Source organism: Dunckerocampus dactyliophorus, chromosome 21 (assembly GCF_027744805.1).
Source record: "Dunckerocampus dactyliophorus isolate RoL2022-P2 chromosome 21, RoL_Ddac_1.1, whole genome shotgun sequence".
NCBI classification, from domain to species: Eukaryota; Metazoa; Chordata; class Actinopteri; order Syngnathiformes; family Syngnathidae; genus Dunckerocampus; species Dunckerocampus dactyliophorus.
Window position 1 is genome coordinate 17,377,061 of NC_072839.1, and position 23,846 is coordinate 17,400,906.

Here is a 23,846-nt window from a genome sequence, read left to right on the forward strand (position 1 = left end):
AATGCTATAGGAAGGTCTTTTTTTTTTCTTGTTTTTTTTTTACCAAAAGTTGCCAAAGTTGACCAAAAGGTAGGACATTTTGTGGTGTATGAATGTGTCTATGACATCCCGATTCCACATAAGAGTGCTAGCACAAAGACGACTCCTCCAGTGAAGAACAGCACTACCAGCAGAACATCAGCTTTCATCTGTGGTGACATTCTACATTCAAGTTGACATTATTTATATAGGATATCATCATGTTACATTCTTACCATTGCAGCATCTGAAATCCAAAGACAAAGAACAATAAAAACAATCAGACCCCCCCAGGAACCGTTCCATTCACAATCAAACTTCTCCTCACGGCTGACCACTACCTCATGCATGCTTCCGTAAATCCTTCTTATTCTTAACAAATGTAATCAATACAGATTTGACTATGGATATCTGAGAGTGATTCCCTTTATTATTGGGATTTATTAGTGTACTCTGAAATAAATGTAAATGTAAACGTAAACGTGAATGAACTCCATGATTGCATCATATTAGCCTGGCACTATACACTATGCTTGATGGTAAAGCACGTAAAAGCAGTCAGTGTACTGTATATTTATATAGAGTGGAACCTCGTTTTCCTCATGAAACCATTCCAAAAGGTCAAACAAAAATGGAAAATGACTAAAAGCCAATCAATTTTCCCCACTGGAAATCATGTAAATCCAATCAATCTGTTCCCAACACACAAAAATATGAAGACAAATCACATTTTATGGTTGGACATGCACGGTTTTACATGCAGAAAACAATGTGAAAGAACTGTAAATGAGGAATGAAGTGATATATTTATGTGTATTTATACTGTACATACTGTATATACTCACTCTGTGTGTATATTTACCTGATCTGTTAAGTTTGCATCTCAGGTTGATGTCCAACAAGACGTAAAACAAAAACTCCCAGCTGACAAGAGCGCCCATCACCTTCAGCAGCCATTGGTCTGCAGTGCTGTCAATCAACTTGAGGCCAGTGAATACGGCTGCAACTGTGAGTTGGTAAATGTGGAGAAAGAAAAAGTCAATGTCGCATCCTAGCAACCATGCAGTCATCTCAAATCACTACTGTATTTATGGATGGAACAGTGAAATCATTCCAGTGTCCGTCTGTATCGGTCCCCATCATACAACTTGGATTAGGGATTGAGGATTAGGACCACACAGGCAATGTATGACAGAACATTTGCATCTCATTTTCCCACCATCTCAATAAAGATGAAAGAGAAGTAGTTTTCAACACAAAGACATGAAAACATTATCACGATGATAACATCCCTACGTCTAAGATGGACCAACGTATAGGACAAAAAGGTTTCCTTTCTCACATGCGCTTCCGTTTCTTTGCTTTCAGGGACGTGCTAGGAGGTTCACGGCTGGTGAGGCACTGACTGCTTTGGAGTTTCTTATGTTAATGCAGGTTGCTCATTAAGATAAGAACAAGCAGAGAATCATTCACTTTGAATGATAACGTATGCTTCTTTATTTATCTTATGAACTGAAAAATATTTGTGGTCTTATCTTTTATTCAGACTTGAAGTACATGCACACTATCCTTCACCGGGAAAACTCTGATCACCCCCCGGTGAGCTTGGATATATAATCCTCCATCTCGGCAGTCAAATTCATTCATTCAGCAGAGCATCAAATGCATTTGACTTGCTGCTCTCCAGCTGGTGCTGCTGCTGTCACAAAAAAAACAACTGCTGGCTTTTCCTCCCTATGGAAGGACAGCAGTGACAAGCACCTTCCAGCTCAGACGCGCCCCCATGCCTTCAGGATGAGGTGAGTACTGCAGTACCTCTGTGTATAACATTTGTGTATATTTGATTTAGCAAGAATACTTCCATGAAAGACATTCCACAGGCTGGAGAAAGTTCTGGTGTATAAGAAATGTTTCTGCAACCTGATGACTAACACAAACCGGCACACGCCATCTGCCTTTCAGTGCACTCAGTGCAGTGCACTCAGGCTAGGCTCAGCTGCGCACTTAAGAGGAGTGGTGGCGCATGCGGCAGCCTCATCTTAGCTTTCTGCCCTGCTCTAACTGATCAGGAAATGTGCACATTCAAAAGGAAATGTTCAAAAAAACTATTGGACTCATACAGAAAATACATTTCTAATATGCATCAGTGTACAAATACCAATATTTATTTGATCAATAATAATTCAAAATAATAATATATGTGATCTTTTGTTTTCCATGCCCAGACGTCCCGCCACTGTTTTCTTTCATGCATGAGGAGCGTTGGCTTGAGATGTGCTCCGTGTGTAAAATGTCTTCACAGAACTTGTGTTGTATCAATAAAGCTTACTGACTTACTGTACGTGGACGTGTGATAACGTCAGAACTTACCTGCCACAACTTTCATTACCACCGCAATCAAAGCATGACAGCAGTTGAATAGAAATCTCCTGGCCAAGAAAAGAAGAAACATAAGGAGCACATTTGCTTCGTGATCATAACATACGTTAGATAAGGCATTTCATGGCATGCTGAAAGGTCCTGTTTATTACCAGTGACAGTTAGCATGTCTTTTTAAAGGAAATCATCCACAAGCCTTATGTGAGACATCAACAAACTTCTTTCTCTTTTCTGTGCATTCTAAAGATATAAAAACAGCTAAAAAGAGGCAGCTAAGAATGCACGCAATGGGACGTACGTATCAGCCTCCAAAAAGCGCCAACAAGGCTCCATTTCCATCATATGAGCTGCATATGAACCACATTGTCATTATTATTGTTGCGCCCAAGAACTACCTTACTGGCGTAGTGACACCTCACCACACCACAGCGGCTAGCCACTCGCCGGCTAGCGACTAGCTTCACCACACACTTGCTCACAACGCCTCAGGCCACTAGCCAAAGGTAACGCTACATATTGGAGCTGCCGCCACTGCTGCTGTGTTTTTGTTTTTGATGCTAGGTGTAGCGTTCCTTTCAATGTTGCTATGTGAAATCAATGCACCCAGGAAGGAAGTATTCCATGTTATCATGAATGTACCTGCTACTACATGCTCACTGCTTGGATGGAAAACCACTAAACCTTGCTGGAGCTTTTTGGAGGTGTTTTAATAGCGGCCTTTCTAGACAGAATAGGTGTGTTCCATTATGTGCAGTAATTAGCTGCCTCTTTTTACCTGTTTTTACATCTTTAGTACACACAGAAAAGAGAAAGACGTGTGTTCATGTCTCAGGTCAGGATCGTGGATGATGGGTGAAATTCCATCAAGAGAGTTATGTAATATGCAAGACGTACTTACAGAGGATGTTGTGGTCCACAGCGCAGCAAAGCCAGCGTGAGCTGAAGAAAACATAAAGTCATCAGCAGGCAGCCGAGCACAGGATGGGCCCCCTACACAAAGCAAGCACATGACTGATCATGAGGATGATCAGCATGAAGTGACACATCAAGAGAACGGGTGGAGCTGAATAAGCTTTGCTTCTTCCTACTCCTTTTTAGCCATGTTGAATTGTGCAATTGTGGAAGTGGAATCCCGTTTTCTTCCTGCGTGAAAATGATCTAATGGTTGGACGGTTGCCAAACATGTCACACGGACATACTTCACATATACTGCATACACCCATTCAGCTTCCGTGGCCCCCAAAATGTATTTCTTTTCCTCCATAATATTTCTCTTCACTATAAGTGGGTAATAGTTGTGAAATAAGTGATAATACAGGTCAAATGTACAGTATACCACACGTTACACTCTTTCTACGTCTCTGATCATGTTTGCTCCCCAAGCTTTGAGAGCTCAGACTGTTCAGCAGTCCCTGAATGCACCATAGTTGCTATGAGATGCAAAAGTGAAACTTATATATTAGAACTCGTACACATCATCTTATCATATGTATAGGTTTCATTAGTGGCGAGTACCTACCCATACTTTAAACCAGGGGTGTCCAAACTAAACTACAGGGGCATCCGCTTATGTATATATATATATATATATATATATATATATATATATATATATATATACACAGTATTTACACATATAAGATTTATTTGCATTTATTTATCAGTGACAAAGGTTATTATTATTATTATGAACAGTTTCTCCTCAATTTACTTTTTGGCTGTTTTTTTTACGTTTACAAATATTTCAATGTTCTACTTGTACATTTTTTTCCTCATACTAATATAACTTATTCTCACAATATTTTGACTTTATTATCATAACATTATAGCCTTTACCCAACCTAATTTGTCCTAAAATTTCAACTTCATTCTTTGTTTGGTTTGTTTCTTATATTACAACTTTTTTCCTGTAATATTTTACTTTATGCTATTTTTTCTGTTAATATAATGACTTTACTCCCTTAATGTTTTGTCTTTATTCTCCCCTAAAATTACTGTTTTTTTTATTTTATTTTATTGTTTAATCATATTTCTAGAATGTGCCAAGGGCCATAAAAAAAGCAGTCGCGGGCCGGACTTTGGACACCCCTGCTTTCAACGTTATTTATTTGCTTTGAATTATGTGTGAAAAGAGAAATATGAGATGTCAAGGTACAGCACACGCCTCCCTGTCCTGTGATGATGAAAAGTATGACTCATTGCAATCGAAGCTGTCATCTGTCAGTCTGTCCGCTGAGCGTAAAAAGCTGGTAAATTCACCCCAGACCAGGTCTTGGCGTGTATGAAGGCAAGAATGAAGGCGCTCGCTGTAGCTGCGAGTGTAACAGCCATCACTGCAACGTGCACCTGCAAAGCATGCAACAATGTCCATGTCAACGTCACACACACAAACACACAACATCAACACTAATGAATGAAATCAACTTTATACTGTAAATGAATTTGTGTTAGACTGAGTAAGTAAGTATTGATGTGATGGAAAAGGTGGTTTAGTGGCTGGCCTACAAATCTTCTTCATACATTTGGAATATTTTGCTCACTTGTCTCACATTTACCTCCTTTTCTTCACATTTCAGGTAGAAACGACATCAAAATGACAATCTAAATGTTACATCTAAAAGATCATGTAAATGTAACCTAAACCGTTCCTTTTTTCCTTGCTAGTCTGTACGTCTGTGCTGCAAATAAAGCAGTCACAAAAGGGATGGCTGCTTCTTATGAAACATGCTTTGGAGTATTTTATGAGCAGTATTCAAGGTACCTACCAGAAACCAGATATCTTTGCCCAACACTTGATGTCCCTTGGCCACGCCCTTCAGGTACCTGGCTACCACCATTCCTAGCGATCCTGAGCTCATCCAGGCTATCAGCATCAGTGCTCCTGAAATATGATTCGGTGGATTATTTTGCATTTGATGATTCACGCATTCCTTATTTTCTCTGCAGATACTGGAAAGGAGTAGACTGTATTTACACAAACCTGACAGCAAAACCCAAAAGAAGAGGACCCTATTGAGATATGAAATATCTTGCACGTACGGGTGGTCCATGGCTTGCGTATGACTTCTGCTCAGAGACCCAAGTAAGTGTAGTTTTGGTGTATAAGTAAGATCTTCCACCTAAATGAACTCCTAAGTCACTCACACTGTACACACAACACATGAAGGACATATAAGATACACTAGACATATAAAATACTAAATGCAACAATAAAAGCCCAAGCAAACCTTACCATGCCAATAATAAGACCACTACACTGCAAGATTATTACTGTCAACCTGGCAGTTACTATATGTGTAGTGTTAAAGAGTTTTGTGATTTTCAAAGATCTGCTAGGATGGGACTAGATCACACTGACAGTCTAGCAACACAACTCGTAGCTTTTAATAGCGGCCTTTCGAGGCGGAATAGGTGAGTCCCATTACGTGTATTAATTAGCTGCCTCTTTTCTATCTTCTATCTCTATCACAGAAAAGACAAAGACGGGTGTTCATGGCTCCCTTCAGGATTGTGGATGATGGGCAACGTTCCAAAAAAAAGTGCACTTTTCCTTTAAGCTTGGTTGACTGCACAAGAGCTGAGCACTAACCACGCCCACAAAAGCCATATTCCTACTGGGCACGCCCCCTCGTGTCTGTCATATGGTGGGCACCATGACATGCAAAAAAACAAAAACTGAAGGAGCTAACAGGAGCTCCGTTGGCACGAATGAGTGCAGAAAGCGAAGGTGAACAGCCAAAGGGACCAGGAGTGAAGTGGAAAAAAAAGGCGGGGCCCCAAAGTGGAACTCCAAACTTGCAAATATTTGCATTTAGTGCTTGTGGATTGTAAGCAGGTTGTAACTGGAAGATCATGTGACCTCACGCATGGAAAGGAGGAGTGAGGAACCATCTCACCGTGAGCTTTGATGATGTGAGGCCATCCAGCTGTTGTGGCGATCTGAGGTGTGGAAATATGGACCTTGTTGGCGCTGGTGAATGTGTTTGTGTGCAACTGGATTTGTCCTGTTGGATGACAACAAAAACATTGCATTGGATGGCCTGATAGCCCGACAGCAGAGTTCAAATCCTAACTCATACGATGATGAATGGAAACATCGATTACCGTTGCTGCTGGATCCGTAGGCAAACAGGAGATAGTAGGATGCGTTGAGGGCGGTGTTCCTCTGTGTGGAAACGAGGTTGAAGGAGATGAAGGAGCAGCTGATCACGCCGTCCTGCATGGACACTCTTAAATCGGATATATTTCCCTGATGGAGAATTAAAGTTCCTGTTGAGCATCACCTTGACCCAGCAAGTTGGAATGACACACACGTCCATGAGGAATGGATGCAATGACATCATGGTCTTACTGAAGAGCTGAAGGACTGTCAACGTCCTGCCCCTCTGCCGTTATTAGAAGTCAAACTGCCATCATTAGTCCGATAAAAGCATTCCAAAGCCTCAAAAGGTCATACTAAACTCCTCCTACGTGACACCCTCTGGGTGAGCAGCGCCGTGCCTACTGTTATATGATATCATCAGGTATTATCAATCAAATACAATAAACCTCTCATAGAAGGCTTGACTGTTTTATTGGGGCTGCACGAAGATGTCATATGTATTTCATCAGAATCACAAGATGTATTTCATAAGCCATGCATCCTCAGTGCTTCCATAGAAAAAGGTAAGTTGGGTACCAGAGGAAGAATTAGTGGACGTTCCCGTCCTGTTGAGAAGACGTGTTGCACTCGCAGCCGGTCATCGCTGGCTTTGCCACACACGTATATGTCATCATTTCCCTGGGACAGAAAAACAATACATCAACATCTGCTGTCATTGGTTGAATAGTGGCTTAATGGTGGCTCAGGGCACTCATTCTGTGGTTGGGTATTGTCCCTTTAGAGGACATACAGTCAAACCTTGGTTTTTGTACGCTCCACTTTTTCTATGTTTTGATTTTCCTTGGATGTTTTGGAAGAAATGAACGGTGAAAATAAAGGTTCCTCTCTACTCCAACAAAAATGCTTGCTGAAAGTGTACTCACTGTATGCAGTATATCTTATACTATGTGAGGGGAGCTGTCCCATCATATTTTTCAAGGTGATGCCAACCCTGACCCCTGACCCCTCCACATTACCATCGTCTGATCATCTGAGAAGCCAAAGGAGATGTATCCATCAGAGGTTCCTGTCATCTCATATCGGACAGCCGTGTCGCTGCCAGACAGCTTGGTGGCGGACATGAAGTAACAGTTGGCGCTGACCTCAGGGTCACACCTTGAAGGCTGACGGAAACACACCTTGGTGACGCCACAATCCTCACCCGAAATACTCTGCAGTAGAAAAAAACATGATGGATTATTTCTCTATGTGAAAAACCAACAAACAACAAACATAGCAAAACAGCAAACATGGGATGCGAAGCTCCTCACACTCGGCCTGTCACCCTCCCTGTGTAACTGGGTGTTTAACTTTCTCACAGGCAGGTCCACAATCGCACATCCAACTCAAGAATTGTGAGCACTGGGACCCCACACGGGAGTGTGCTGAGTCCACTCCTCTACACGCTCTTCACCTATGATTGCGTGGCCTCCCACAACAACACCAGCATCATTAAATTTGTGGATGACACTACAGTCATCGGCCTGATCACTGGTGGTGTTGAAACATCATACAGAAGAGAGGTGGCGGACCTCATTGCTTGGTGTCATGATAACAATCTCCATCTCAATACAGAGAAAGACCAAAGAGATGATCATTGACCCAAGAACAAGGGAAAAGGAGCCGCATAGACCCCTGTTTATTGATGAGACTGAGGTGGAGAGGGTGAAAACCTTCAAGTTCCTTGGCACACACATCAGCGAGGACCTCACCTGGTCTCACAACACCCAACAAATTATCAAGAAGTCCCAAAGAAGACTGTACTTCCTGAAAAGACTGAGGAAATTTGGCATGTCCACCAAAATTCTCAGTTACTTCTATAGATGCACTATGGAAAGTGTCCTTACCGCCTCCATCACTGTTTGGTACGGTAACTGTACAACACGAGATAGGAAGGCACTCCAGCGGGTGATCAACACCTCACAGAACATTGTTGGGGCAGCCCTCCCCTCACTGCAAGACATTTATAAAACTAGAGTCCTACGAAGAACACACAACCTCATCAAGGACAGCACACATCCACAACACTCATTCTTCACACTCCTACCGTCAGGCAGACGCTACAGGAGTTTGAAGTCCAGGACCACAAGACTGGCAAACAGCTTTTACCAACAGGCCATCAGGCTTCTCAACGAAGCACTCACACACGCCGCACGCAACACACGCACACACTCATAACACTTTTTTATTTATTTAATTCTATTAATGTCTCTTCTGCTGTTGTTGCTTAATTTATTGGTATTTATGTTTCTGATGTTCTTATTCATTTTCTTGTGTTTTCTTTCTTTCTTTTTTGGGAGAATGAACAGAATAAGAATTTCATTGCATAGCAGAACTACCTGTTTTACTGTGCATATGACAATAAAACTCTTGAAACACAAATAAATGATCATATTTAGCATAGTACTTTGAAGGACAGCAATTACATAGACATCGATATTTTTTAAAATCCATCCACGATTTTTCTATCACGCTTGTCCACATTATGGATTGTCAATGATTTTTTTTTATTCCATTCCATTCTATTTTCCTCCGCTTATCCGGGTCCGGGTCGCGGGGGCAGCAGTCTTAGTAGGGAAGCCCAGATTTCCCGGTCCCCGACCACCTCCTGCAGCTCCACCGGGAGGACACCAAGGCGTTCCCAGGCCAGCTGTGAGACAAAATCCCTCCAGCGTGTCCTAGGTCTTCCCCGGGGCCTTCTCCCTGCTGGGCATGCCCGAAACACCTCACCAGGGAGGCGTCCAGGAGGCATCAAGACTAGATGCCCGAGCCACCTCAGCTGGCTCCTTTCGATGTGAAGGAGCAGCGGCTCTACTCTGAGCTCCTCCCGGATGACCGAGCTCCTCACCCTATCTCTTAGGGTGAGTCCCGCCACCCTACGAAGAAAACTCATTTCAGCCGCTTGTATCCGCGATCTCGTTCTTTCGGTCACGACCCAAAGCTCGTGAACATAGGTGAGGGTGGGAACATAGATCGAACGGTAAATTGAGAGCTTTGCCTTCCGGCTCAGCTCTCTCTTCACCACGACGGTCTGGTACAACGACTGCATTACTGCTGACGCTGCGCCGGTCCGCCTATCGACCTCATGCTCCAACCTTCCCTCACTCGTGAACAAGACCCCGAGATACTTGAACTCCTTCACCTGGGGCAGGACCCCATTCCCTACCCGGAGGGAGCAATCCACCCTTTTCCGACTGAGAACCATGGCCTCGGATTTGGAGGTGCTGAGTCTCATCCCAGAAGCTTCACACTCAGATGCAAACCGTCCCAGTAAACGCTGCAGGTCACAGCTCGATGAGGCCATCAGGACCACATTGTCTGCAAATAGCAGAGATGAGATCCTAAGGCCCCCAAACTGGACTCCCTCGACACCTTGGCTGCGCCTAGAAATTCTGTCCATGAAAATTATGAACAGAATCGGTGACAAAGGGCAGCCTTGGCGGAGGCCAACGTTCACCGGAAACAGGCTTGACTTACTGCTGGCAAAGCGAACCAGGCTCCTGCTCTGCGAGGGACACGGTCGAATGCCTTTTCCAGGTCCACAAAGCACATGTAGACTGGTTGGGCAAACTCTCAAGTACCCTCCGGTACCCTTGCAAGGGTGTAGAGCAGATCCAGTGTTCCACGACCAGGACAAAAACCACATTGCACCTCCTGTAGCCGAGGTTCGATTAACGGTCGTACCCTTCTCTCCAGCACCCTGGAATAGACTTTCCCAGGGAGGCTGAGGAGTGTGATCCCCCTATAGTTGGAACACACCCTCCGGTCACCCTTCTTGAAAAGGGGGACCACCACCCCAGTCTGCCAATCCAGAGGTACTGTTCCCGACTTCCACGCAATGTTGAAGAGACGTGTCAGCCAAGACAGTCCCTCAACATCCAGAGCCTTGAGGAATTCAGGGCGAAACTCGTCCACCCCCGGAGCTTTGCCACTGGGGAGTGTTTTGACTACCCCAGATACCTCAGCCACGGTGATGGAACTGTCCGCGTTCGTGTCCTCAGCCTCTGCTTCCTCTATGGAAGGTATGTCAGTGGGATTGAGAAGGGCCTCAAAGTATTCCTTCCACTGCCCAACTATATCCTCAGTCGAGGTCAGCAGGCCCCCGTCCCCACTGTAAACAGTGTGAACCGGGCACTGCTTCCCCTGTCTGAGGCGCCGGACGGTTTGCCAGAACCTCTTCGAGGCCGACCGAAAGTTGTTTTCCATGGCCTCACCGAACTCCTCCCACACTCGAGTTTTTGCCTCGACCACCGCCGAAGCCGCGTGCCGCTTGGCCTGCCGGTACCTGTCAGCGGCTTCAGGAGTCCCACAAGCCCTCCATGCTCGATAGGACTCCTTCTTCAGCTTGACGGCAGCCCTAACCTCTGGTGTACACCATTGGTTTCGGGGTTTGCCTCCACGACTGGCACCGACCACCTTGCGGCCGCAGCTCCGATTGGCTGCCTCAGCAATGGAGGCATGGAATAGAGCCCATTCGGACTCAATATCCTCGTCCTCCCCCGGGATGCAGGCGAAGCTCTGCCGGAGGTGAGAGCTGAAGACTCGACGGACAGGAGACTCTGCCAAATGTTCCCAGCACACCCTCACTACACGTTTGGGTCTCCCGGGTCTGTCCGGCATCCTCCCTCGCCATCTAATCCAACTCATCACCAGGTGGTGATCAGTTGACAGCTCAGCCCCTCTCTTTACCTGCGTGTCCAAAACATGCGGACGCAGGTCTGATGATACGACTACAAAGTCGATCATAGACCTGCGGCCTAGGGTGTCCTGGTGCCATGTGCAGTTATGTTCAAACATGGTGTTTGTGATGGACAAATTGTGGTTCGCACAGAAGTCCAACAACATCACACCGCACGGGTTCAGATTGGGGAGGCCGTTCCTCCCAATCACGCCCCTCCAGGTCACACTGTCATTGCCCACATGGGCGTTGAAGTCTCCCAGCAAAACGACGGAGTCACCAGTTGGGGTGCTCTCCAGCACCCCTCTGATGGACTCCAGGAAGACTGGGTACTCTGAACTGCCGTTCGGCGCGTACGCACAAACGACAGTCAGGACCCTTTCCCCAACCCGGAGGCGTAGGGAAATGACCCTCTCGTTCACCGGGGATGACTCCAACATGGAGGCACCAAGCCGGGGGGGCTATTAATAAGTCCACACCATCTCGCCCCCTCACCCCTGCAGCAACTCCAGAGTAGAACAAGGTCCAGCCCCTCTCAAGGAGTTTGGATCCAGAACCCAAACTGTGGGTAGAGGTGAGTCCGACTATATCTAGTCGGAATGTCTCAACCTCTCTCACAAGTTCGGGCTCCTTTCCCGCCAGAGAAGTAACATTCCATGTCCCAAGAACCAGATTTGGCCGCCGAAGACCAGGTCGCCGAGGCCCCCGCCCTCGACCGCCGCCCAAAGAGCAATGCACCGGACCCTTATGCTTGCCCTCGCAGGTGGTGGGTCTACGGGGAGGAGATCCCATGTGGCTTGTTCGGGCTGAGCCCGGCCGAGCCCCACGGGTGAGAGCCCGACCACCAGACGCTCGCCTGCGAGCCCCTCCCCCAGGCCTGGCTCCAGGGTGAGGCCCCGGTATCACACGTCCGGGCGAGGTGCGGTCTCTCCTTGTGTGTTTATTCATCAGGGTCTTCTGAATCACTCTTAGTCTGGCTCGTCACCCAGGACCTGTTTGCCTTGGGAGACCCTACCAGGGGCATAAAGCCCCAGACAACATAGCTCCTAGGATCACTCGGGCACACAAACCCCTCCACCACGGTAAGGTGGTGATTCACGGAGGGGAATGATTTTTTTAAACTTCACAAATCCTCCAACTTACACTTGGCGGTGAAGATTGATGTATTAATGTTGGCCTCCTTTCTGCTGCTGTGGTGGAAAAGTTAGACCAGTCACCCAAATTCAGCGTTGCACTGATAACATCAACCCAGAAGGTCCCGTAATTCTGTACAAAAGAAGCACTGCAGAGACACCAACATGACTTCATGAGTACACGTACACACACCTACTATGTTCTATCCTACTGTAACTCATACTCATGTCTGCAATATCGCAGCCTGACAGAAGAACACAGATGACTCCTTACTGGAACTCAATTGGTTTTGCATTTCCAGAAGATCCTGATGTCCATATCACTTGAATGGAGGTCTTTGGAGATTGTGAAGTATGGGATACAGCAGAGTTCTGAAGAAATAAACATGCATTAGGAGAGTGTTAGTTACCCTAACTCGGTGCTTCCAAATAGGGGGGCGGCCCCCCCCGGGGGGGAGAGGTGAACTGGGGACTGAGAAGCAGGGAGGATTTTCAATATTAGTGCAGACCTGCTAACGTGTACTTATTTGTGGTACTCAGCATGCAGTTTGACTCCTGAATACGCTTGTATGCTTCACTGCTTTCACTTTCCACTTACGTTTGTACAGTACACACACATAAATAGATTTGATCATTTTCTCAGTAGTATTTCAAAGCGGATGGGGGGCACAAAAATATCTGCCCCCCAGTGTAGGCATGACAGAAAACCATTGAGAACCACTGCCCGAACCCGACAGCAGAGTTCAAAGAGAGTGCAAAGGACCTACGGACACCCCACCCACAGATGGGGATTGCAAGCACAGCCCCCAAGAGGAAGGGTGTGGGGGGGCAGGCAGGGCAATGCTGGTCTCAGACTGCTTGCTTGTTTTGGACGGTTGTCCATTTAAGCTTCCCCCAGTGCTACTGCCAGTGCCAGTGCCAGGGTTCAATGCTTTTAAAAGGTTAAGTTTGAATTGTGAATTGTGCAACTTTAGAAGCATACAGTACAAGATTTGGAGATTCCACCTGACACTGAGGTGCACGCTTGCCAAGAAGTATAAACAATATTACAAGATTACTAATTTACAAGATGTGAAAGAACAGGACAGAAATAACATAAGCTACAAAAAGTGTAAACATCGTCAGCCACCTCCAGGAGGCATGACATACATGATCTGTAAAAACTCACAGGTTTGTGGCTGCAGTTGAGGAGCTGAGCATCGTTTGTTGTCAGCCTGAAGGAACCGACAGGATCAGACTCTCCCAACACTTGCGCTTGCAACAGGAAGCCCATGAAGGCTTTGGAACCTGGAGCCTGGAGGTCCACTCAAGAAAGAACATCAAAATGACTTCCAAGAAAGCAGCGCTTCCCTCTGAATAATAATACAAATATTAATCACATACTGTAATAAACACATAACGCTTCTTCTTCTGGGTGGGTTTGACAAATAAATAGTTTGTGTAAAAGAAGACTTTTGAAAATAGAAATGTTTCCAAAATGCTGTGTGTGAGTGGTTCTCCCTGAGGTTATGTTAGATTAGAAGTACCCAAACATGATAAGTCAAGTTCCACAAAGGCGGATTCCTTATTTATAAATTAAATATTTTGGTAGTTAAAGCACAGAAAAATATAAATATCAATAGTCTTTTAACATTGTTAGGAGCCCTCTAGACATGAAAAAGACCCCTATATATATATAATATAGTACACATAATAACAGAAAATAACCTTTACACTCCTATTACCCAATATAGTAGACATAATAACAGAAAATAAGACATATTGCACATAAATAAGATATAATAGACTGAAATGTTTGCTTTGTTGTTTTTTAACTTCCTGTGGCAGCTATTGTCTCATCAATGTAACATCACTGACACCAAGTGGCCAGTGTGGAATATTAACTTAATTTTGCTTAAATGTGCATATTTTTGACTAATAATAGACTGTAGTCAACTACGAAACAGCAATGATCTGTTATATTTTGAAAAAGTGTGAGTGAAGCTGTGCCATATGAAGTGTGAAGTGTTGAGGGATGTAACACAACAATTGGTGTGGTGTTACATACAACGTCAAATGCAATAGAAAACAGGTTCTTACCAGTGACCTCCTCTCTGAACTTGTGCTTTCTACGGTGTGTGGTGATTCTGAAGGGTGCTGGGTGAGCTTGTGGGTGCAATCCAGAGTGCTGGGGCTGCAGGCTTTCACAGCTGGCTGCCACTTGGCCAGAAGTGTAGCACCACACAGTGGGAGCCAGACACCCGAGCAGGAACACAACATAGCCCATTGTCAAATGAACTTCCAAACAAAGCTGGTCGTTTTAGCAGCTCAGGTGTGCATGGAAACAATGGAGGGCAGGACCAAAGGTGAGAGATTTCATTTAGCGCGTAGATACCAGATATACACGCCCTTGACATTCAACAAACCTCCAACAGAACCTAGACACTGCATGGGGTGGCCGTCTGCCTCGACTGTTTACAACCTTCTACAGTAAATAAGCGTTTTAACAGTATTAGGGCACCCTAGGCATGAAATAACAACCCTAGAGGCCCCTTTGCACTCCTTTGACCCAACATAATGACAAATAAGACAGTAATGTTACACTGATGACACAATAGCCATTTAGGGTTTATTAAATGGCTATTGTGTCATCAGTGTAACATTAGTGGCCAGTGTAGAATACTACATATCATTACAACATCTTGAATGGGTCTTCTGGAAGACTTATACATTTGTATTTTACCTCATTTAGCAGGACCACCTCAGCAGCACATAGCAGAGATGAGATCCTAATGCCCCAAACTAGACCCCCTCAATGATTTGGCTCTGCCTAGAAATGTTGTCCATAAAAGTTATGAAGTGGAGTTTTTTTCATATTTAGAGCATGTCACCAGTGAGTTGATTTTTGGATTTTTTTACCTCGTGGATGCTGGCAGTCCTCCCGAGCTGGACATTAAAGATGAGAGTAGACTTTTGGCACAGTACTGGATACTGGATACTGTATAGTGTATGATGTGCATCAAAGACACCATTTAGGTTGGTATGATATTTTATTGTTGCACAATCGTCTCACTTGCATGGGCAATAACAAGAATGGACACAAAAGCGTTCACAGAATGTTACGACATATGCAAGCAACGTGTGAGCTAGTAGTGCTTCAAATGGAATACACAATAAATATTTCTATCAATTCATTCTTTTGCATCAGCACTGGAAGTGGAATATTCACTTGTTGTGTTGACTCCACTTCCGCCATACAAACTTTGCTTTTTCTTTATCTTTGAGTGCTAACGGACTCCAGTCAGTTGGTGCTTGGTCACCTTTAGCAAACAGGCACAGTAGAAAAATACAATTCATACTTAATGAACATCTATCCATCCATCCATCCCTCCATCCATCCAACTTCTTCTGCTAATCCGAGGTCGGGTCACGGGGCAGCAGCCTAAGCAGGCAAGCCCAGACTTCCGTCTCCCCGGCTACTTCTTCCAGTTCTTCCTGGCAGATCCCAAGGCGTTCCCAGGCCAGTTGAGAGACAGTCTCTCCAACGTGTCCTGGGTCTACCCCGAGGCCTCCTACCGGTCGGATGCACCCTGAACACCTCCCCAGGGAGGCGTCCGGGAGGCATTCTGACCAGATGCTTGAGCCACCTCATCTGGCTCCTCTCAATGCGGAGCTGCGCTTCTACTCCGAGTTTCTCCCTCATGACAGTGCTTCGTAACTTATCTCTAAGGGAGAAACCAGCCACCCTACGGAGAAAAGTCATTTCGGCCGCTTGCACCCGCTAACTTGTCCTTTGGGTCACTACCCAAAGCTTGTGACCATAGGTGAGGGTAGGAACGTACATGGACCCGTAAGTGGAGATCTTTGCCTTTCGGCTCAGCCCCCTCCTCACCACAATGGACCGATGTAGAGTCCACATCACTGCAGACGCTGTACCAATCCGCCTTAATGAACATAAACCATCATTGGCTTTTCATTTCAATACATACGTAAGTGCTCGTGAATATACAGCACCATACATCAGTCTTACATTCACACACCAGTACAGAAGTCACAAGGCATGTCACATGGTGAAAGACATATCGGTGGTGTCGCACAAGAAGGGACAAAATTCAGAGCCCAGTTATGTTGCAAAGTGTTTTTGTTGTGATTTTGCAGATCTCCGATCTCCTGTGTGCGAGTCCTTTATTCCAGTGATATTTCATACATACTGTTCATCTTTACCCTGAATGTTCAGAGACTACCTCTCTTTTCCAAGACCTGCTTTTGGAAACACACTAGACGTACATTTTACAATGTCATATATTTTAGTTTTCTAAATCGTCTAGATTCCTATATGGTATGGATGGGCTCCACAATCGATGACTGCTTCGTTGATCAGCATCATCTTCAAATTAGAAATAAATAATAGAATAAGATATAAGATAGCACCTTGCAACATTTCCAAACACCGCCCTATTCTCTGCCTCAGATGCTGACAAGCTGGTCCCTGGCTTTATCTTCCCCATGCTGGACTATTAGAACACACCTGGCATTGGGATCTCAAGCAAACGCTTGCAGAGGCTCCAATACTTCCAAAACTCTGCAGCTAGGATCCCGATGAGCACATCACCCCTAAAGTCTGCTCACTCTACTGGCTACCCGTTTCACCAAGATTGACTACAAGCTTTCCCTCCTCACACACAAAAATGTATCTATGAACAAACCCCCCACACCTCAAACAACTTCTTAGCACCCAAAACACAACATGTTCCCTCCGATCCACCCTCCGATGGTGGTGGAGGGGGGGAAATACCTTAGGACCAGTGGGGATACATCAGGACCAGAGAGATACCTTAGGGCCAGAGAGATGCTCTAGGACCAGTGGGGGATACCTTAGGACAAGGGGGATACCTTAGGACCAGGAGGGATAACTCAGGACCAATGGGAGATACCTGAGGACCAGGGGGAATACCTCGGGACCAGTGGGAGATACCCGAGGACCAGAGGGGATACCTTAGGACCAGTGGTGGATAACTTAGGACCAGTGGGGGATAACTTAGGACCAGAGGGGACACCTTAGAACCAGAGGGGATTCTTTAGGACCAGAGGGGATACCTTTGGATTAGAGAGATACTCTAGGACCAAAGGGGATACCTTAAGACAAGGGGGGATACCTCAGGACCAGTGGGGGATACCTGAGGACCAGAGGGTATAGCTTAGGACCAGTGGGGGATACCTTAGGACCAGGGGGAATACCTTAGGACCAGGGAGTATACCTCAGGACCAGGGGGGAACACCTTAGGAGCAGGGGGGATACCTTAGGACCACGGGGGGAACCCTTAGGACCAGTTGGATACCTCAGGACCAGGGGGATACCTCAGGACCAGAGGGGATACCTTAGGACCAGGGGGAATACCTCAGGACCAGTGGGGGATACCTTACGACCAGAGGGGATACCTTAGGACCAGGGAGGATACCTTAGGACCAGAGGGGATACCTTAGGACCACAGGGGATACCTTCCGACCAGGGAGGATACCTTACGACTAAAGGGGATACCTTAGGACCAGAGAGATACCCTAGGACCAGTGGGGGATCCCTTAGGACCAGGGGGAATACCTTAGGACCAGGGAGTATACCTCAGGACCAGGGGGGAACACCTTAGGAGCAGGGGGGATACCTTAAGACCAGGGGGTATTCCTCAGGACCAGAGGGGATACCTTAGGACCAGAGGGGATACCTTAGGACCAGCAGGGATACCTTAGGACCAGAGATAGCTAGGACCAGTGGGGAATACCTTAAGAGCAGAGGGGATACCTCAGCATCAGGGGGGGGTACCTCAGGACCAGGGCGTATACCTCAGGAGCAGGGGGGAATACCGTAGGACCAGGGGGGATACCTTAAGACCAGGGAGGATATCTTAGGACCAGGGGATACGTCAGGACCAGAGTGTATACCTCAGGACCAGGGCGTATACTTCAGGACCAGGGGGGGATACCTCAGCACCCGGGGGGATACCTTAGGACCAGGGGGATACCTTAAGACCAGGGGATACCTCAGGACCAGGGGGGATACCTCAGGACCAGGGGGCATACCTCAGGACCAGGGTATACTTTGGGGGCACCACAATCAACTGTTTTAAAAAAAAAAGTTCTAAAGAAATTTGTTTTTAGCAAAACGTTTGCCGTCCCCCTCTTAGATGTTCTTTTAAACCTTTTTATTTTTTGTCCTGTTTTATTTCCCCTTCCAAAAAAGAGGTGTTTTTTGCCTTTGTAACCTGTAGCCCTTTGAGATCTTTGGATAAAAAGACATTACAAAGAATGTGTGTTACTATTATTATTGTTATTATAAAAAAGCAATATATAATAAGTAAGAGTAATAATAGATACTAGGCGACTGTGCTTTGCTTTGCAGGCCCATAATTAGCATCACAACTTCTCTTTTGTTTGCTGAGGCTGTGTCCACACTTGTGGTTCAACACTTTGACACCCGGCCCCCCCTTCCAAAATAAGCCCCTGCATTTTAATGGAGTTTGCTTATGCTGGTATTTTTGTCAAGGGACCAAAGGCTCTGCATTAAAAAAAAAAAAAAAGATAAAGGAAGGACAAGATTGTTGTGCACCGTCAACATCCATCAAAATCTACTTCCTATTTTCTCACTAAGAATATTTCTCTACAGGTATTATATTTCTACATAACCAGGGGCTATTTGTCCACGCTTGTCTCTTATTAGCCCGCAGCTTTATTCTAAAAATGCAATCAAACAAGAAAACAACAGCTGAAAAAAAGCAAAAAGGCATAATGTAATATAATGTGGTAAAAAGTTATTAGTAATAATACAATTAATAATAATAATTGTCACCTACAACACAAAGTTGACATGAAGGCTGCTTTTTCTTAAAATATACATGATATGTCATATCATATATCTATATACGTACGAGCATATCTACATGGCTTATGCTAAAAAAAAAAAAAAATCAAGGCAACCCCGCCCCCCAACCATGAACCTTATTAGCATGTTTTGGCAGCTAAGTTCGATGCAAGGCTCTGGCTTTTGTTCCTTACTGAAAAGTTGACTCCTTTTGACAGTCAATGTGGAGCAGAGGAATAATGCAACGCCACATATCGTCATATAACACATACATCAACTGCTTTTTATATACGATACAAAAGCAAAAGCCTCATGTGTGATTTTGCATCACAAAAATTGGAAAGCTTCTTGCAAGATGAAATATCTGAAATCAAGGTGAGTCTTTTTTTGTAAACATTTTGTTTTGTCAAAGCTCTGCACCCTCCGTACAAACAAACGTTTCAACAATGATGCGACCTTGAAAGCAATATTCAAACACTGATTTGATATTGATCACAAAATAGGATGAGCATCTGCAGCACTGCTTTCAACACTGATGAATATTGATGGAATATGATTTTATTCTTGGTCATTTTTAGTAAACTCTCCTGCCTCCCAGCGCAGAGCCATGGCACTCTTGCGTCTTCCGCCCGTGTAACCGTCTAGAAACTGAGAAAGACAAAATCATTTTTTGCTTCTTTTCAAAACACCTTTGCAAAATACACATTGAGCAATGAATGTGCTCACATGAGTTGGTAAGATATCATTTGCCACTTATAGTCAGGTGCCACTTATATATCTTAAATAAATAAATTTTAAAAATGTGTTTTGAAATGTTCATAGTGACTGACATGAAGCAAGGAGTGAACATCAGCCACCAGAGGGCGCCCTAAGCTCGTGACAACAGTGATGTGGAATGAGATCAGGATTTTGGTGAACTTGCTTAGTGCTAACTTGATGACGTTGATGTAGCTTATTGAACCTCCCAGGTATCTTGCCGGTGCTATTGTGTAGCTGAATAAGTGTTAATGTGTTAGCTTAACATAGCATACACCTATTCAGCCTGTTGTTGTGTACTTGAATAATTTGCCTTGCCACATCAAATGTCTCTTCTTGCGCTTGAATTTTGTCAAATACATTTCTAAATAAATGCAACTTGTTTATTTCACTCCACTTTTTCACTGAGGTGTCCAGAAAATATGGTGTCTAATGAATGCATCCTCTAAGAAGGAGGATATGGGTATAGATAGCATTTCTTCCAAAGCATTTTGAGCGTAACCCACAGGGGGCGCCGACAACTCGTTTAATGTGCTGTAAGTTTTGAGCTTACCCTGTGATCGCAGGACAGAGTGGAACGATCCATCTTGGCAGTTTTCATTGGCGATGATGGAGAGGACTTGCACTTGACTGGCAAAGCAGCTAAGAAAATAAAAGGTCCACGAGTCAACGTAAAACATCGCTATCATGTTTCAGACATGACCGTACCTGAATAATCCAATGACAGCATCCTCCCTTTGCTGTACAGATGAGCCCTCTCCTTCCTGAGCTCTTCCTCCCTCTGCTTCACTATCCTGATCTCCTCGTCCACCAGCGACATGGTGCTTCTGGAGCGTAACTTGAAAAAGGGGTTGCTGGTGAACATTTTCTCCTGTGGCTCACAGGCTTTGTTGAGGGAGAAGTCTGAAGCACTGCGGATAATCAAGTTGGACGTCTCTAAAATGATGAGATTAGAGCTGCTGTCCTCAGTGCACCATTCAGCACATGCGGGGCTGGAGTTGACCTCACTGCTCGGGTCGAGAACGATAATATTTGTTGGGGACGCTTTCAGGGGTTCCTTTGTGGGCGAGGAGGTAATGATAAACGATGGGGTCAATGGAGCGCTGATGGATCTCGGGATACCTTGTGATGGAGTGTCTGTTGACTTGCCCATCCTGGACAGACCCCTCTCTTTCCTGAAATTCTCCTCTCTTTCCATCGACAGCCGAATCTCTTTTTCAACTGGTGTTTCAAGGTCATCGTTAGGAGATCTGTAGCTGGAATCGCCCAAGCCCGAGTCTTCGGAGCATGGGCTAAATTGGGTAAGTGTATAATCCCGGACAAGAGTCAGGTTTTCCAGCTCCTGTGATTTTCTGTTTGTTCTTTGGATGTTCCGGACTGGTGTGTACATGCAGTTGTGGCTGCAATGGAAGCTGCTCTGCTTGGTTGAAGGGACCAATACTTTGTTCTTGGTTTGCTCTTCCATCGCTCGCCACTGCTGACGAGCCAGTTGGAAGTCCACATGCTCGGTGCTCACGTTGACACTCTTAGTTTCTTGTATCACACAAAAGTCCTTGGGCAGTTTTCTGCTGGGATCCGGCATGGTGTTCTGGGAGAGTTGTCCCTGAGTGCCACTGTCATCTTTCCCATTTTCATTTTCATCTTCAGAGATTTTGAACAGACTTTGCGGGCCTAATGAGGTACATTTCACTTCTTGTGACAGGGTGGATAAAGAAGCAGTATCTGGTTGTTGGAGCAGTACTTCAACTTGTGGAAAATTAAATTGGACTTCGTCGTAGTGGTCGTCATCTTGTTCTTCAAAGTCAATCACCTCAACTTTTTGCACAAAGAGCTCCTGGGCACTCAACTGAAGACTGTCCAAATAGGAGTCGTCATCTTCTTTATTTATAGAGGAGGAAAATATTGTTCTCCATTTTTCATCCGTCTCACTATCAGATGATACTGCTGCAATTTCAACTCTTAGACATTCATTGACCTCATCAGGGTCAAGACGACAGGATTCGCTGGATACGTCTGACATGACATCTTCTCTCATGCTTTGGACTAGCATTAATTCCTCGGGGATGGGGCTTTCACAAAGCATTTCAGGGTATTCAGCGTCGCAATCTGCATCTACTTCCAAATTCTGGAAGTCATCGTTGCAGAGATTAGGTTGATAATCCTCATCCGAGAATTGGTGTAGATCTGGGTAATGCTCCATCTGAGTGTCTTGCTCTACCTGAGGGTGTTCCTGTGTTTCCTGGAGACTGTCTGGGTTGGAGTATTCCTTTGGCTCTAAGTCATACTCTGGTTCTTCTGATGTTCGCTGTGTCTTACATTGAGCCTCATTTTCATAAACACTCTCAGCGCTGGAAAGCGTATCAGACACAGAAGAAGCCATTGACTCGTTTCTGTGTAGCTCCGTGTGTCCTTCTTCAAATGTCAAGGCTTCCTGTTCATCACTACACACACGAGGCTCAGTGCAGCCGGAGGTGCTTGTCGGGTTGGTTGAGGATTTGCCAGAACGTGATTCATCATGGAAATCAGATGTGTCTGTATTCATACAAATGTTTTCACTGTCGACACTGAAGGTGATTTCTTTCTCAGGTACATCAGCCACAGTGACCTCCTCCTTGCTCCCCGCTGCCAGTTCTGCTGGATCGCTGGTTTCCATGGTGACAAATTCTAACTTGTTATTCTCAGAACTGCTGAAAGCTTTTAGTTCATGTCTACCTGCTTCTTCCTTCTCTGAAGTAGCTTTCTGAGACAATGGTGAAAAAAAGAGAACAGAGAACGTGTGAGTTTGCATCTTGTAAAGGAGGTGAGTCAGACTACAATTATGATACAGTATATCTTATTTTCAGGGCCCATGTTTATGGTCATCATTATTCTGATGGTCCATCACATTTGCTGAGGGCCTTAACGTGCACAAAAACTAAAATCACAAAACCCCCCAAAATGCACTCAGGAGCGCCCCCTTTAAATATTGAAAGAAATAGTTCCTGACAAGTTTCACAGATCGTCACAAAATTTGGTGGAGACGTCGATCATAACTAGACGCACAAGAAAACAAACAGCAAGTTGGCCATTTTGGTTTCTGGCAGTGATTTTGGGCAACACTTAAGGGTGGTACTTTGACAAACTCCTCTAGGGACTGACCGGTGACGACAGGACATCACAAGTATGTAAGACAGACTGACAACATTAAGTTGCGAACCAGACGTGTAGATGTGTAGAATCAACATGCTACTGTCAATGCTTGCATGAATTTCTCCATGAGTGCTTCTGTGGCAAGCAGAAAAACACTAGAGATGTACGCGTGGAAGGAAGGAGTGTTTTGTTTGTGCATGTGTGGGTGTGTGTACGATGAGGAGAGAGGAAGGTGTTGATTTATTTCTATTAGGAACAAAGTGGGTGACAACATTCATGCATCACACATCCTCCTAAGGAAGACTGCAGGACTGCTTCTCAAAAGCCTTTACCACAGAAACACTCATTATTCATTATTAATCATCATTATTAGGGCGCCACAAGACACCCAGTTCACAAGACGAGCCGAGACACGAGATTGACATTTGACATTACTTTTAAGAAAAGTACAATGAGAATATACAGTATAACAAAAACAATCTACTAATATTACATTCCACTCTTCTGCACTCTCTGTGGATGCTATTGGCCCCGCCTCCGAGTCAAAGTGACTGTATGACTGACAAAAGGGCTCAAAAAGGGCTGTTCATGCCATTGTTCTATGGAACAAACGTGCCAAGGTGCTGAAAGTGCAGACACGCATGCACATGGCATTATATATATATATATATATATATATATATATATATATATATATATATATATATATATATATATATATATATATATATATATATTATCCACTTCATTTTCATTGATTGTGTGATTAATTCAGTTATT

At 44.9% G+C, this 23,846-nt stretch overlaps 2 protein-coding genes across 7 annotated transcripts in view; both read right to left on the reverse strand.

Annotated features, from left to right (window-relative positions):
• Window positions 1–15,206, reverse strand: zgc:163022 (putative ferric-chelate reductase 1). 2 transcript variants are annotated; one of them, XM_054765502.1, is made up of 14 exons: window positions 14,429–15,206; window positions 13,518–13,654; window positions 12,624–12,721; window positions 12,360–12,498; window positions 7,516–7,710; window positions 7,076–7,177; window positions 6,502–6,646; window positions 6,294–6,401; window positions 5,163–5,278; window positions 4,657–4,743; window positions 3,296–3,387; window positions 2,389–2,447; window positions 881–1,024; window positions 1–265 (listed from the first exon to the last, which is right to left on the reverse strand). In XM_054765502.1, the coding sequence occupies exons 1-14, from the start codon at window positions 14,613–14,615 to the stop codon at window positions 243–245; spliced, it is 1,632 nt and encodes a 543-aa protein (XP_054621477.1). In that variant the 5' UTR covers window positions 14,616–15,206; the 3' UTR covers window positions 1–242. The 2 variants fall into 2 exon arrangements, with proteins under 2 accessions (XP_054621477.1, XP_054621476.1); XM_054765501.1 differs by having other exon boundaries at window positions 1–1,024.
• A 153-nt stretch (window positions 15,207–15,359) lies between these two features.
• palmdb (palmdelphin b) overlaps window positions 15,360–23,846 on the reverse strand; it is a 31,418-nt gene continuing 22,931 nt past the window's right edge. For all 5 annotated transcript variants that reach the window (XM_054765496.1, XM_054765494.1, XM_054765495.1 and 2 more), the window contains 3 exons: window positions 20,646–22,677; window positions 20,491–20,579; window positions 15,360–19,829 (listed from right to left, as the gene is read on the reverse strand). In XM_054765496.1, the coding sequence (XP_054621471.1) occupies window positions 19,740–19,829; window positions 20,491–20,579; window positions 20,646–22,677 (2,211 nt within the window). In that variant the 3' untranslated portion in view covers window positions 15,360–19,739. The remainder of the gene's footprint in view (window positions 19,830–20,490; window positions 20,580–20,645; window positions 22,678–23,846) is intronic.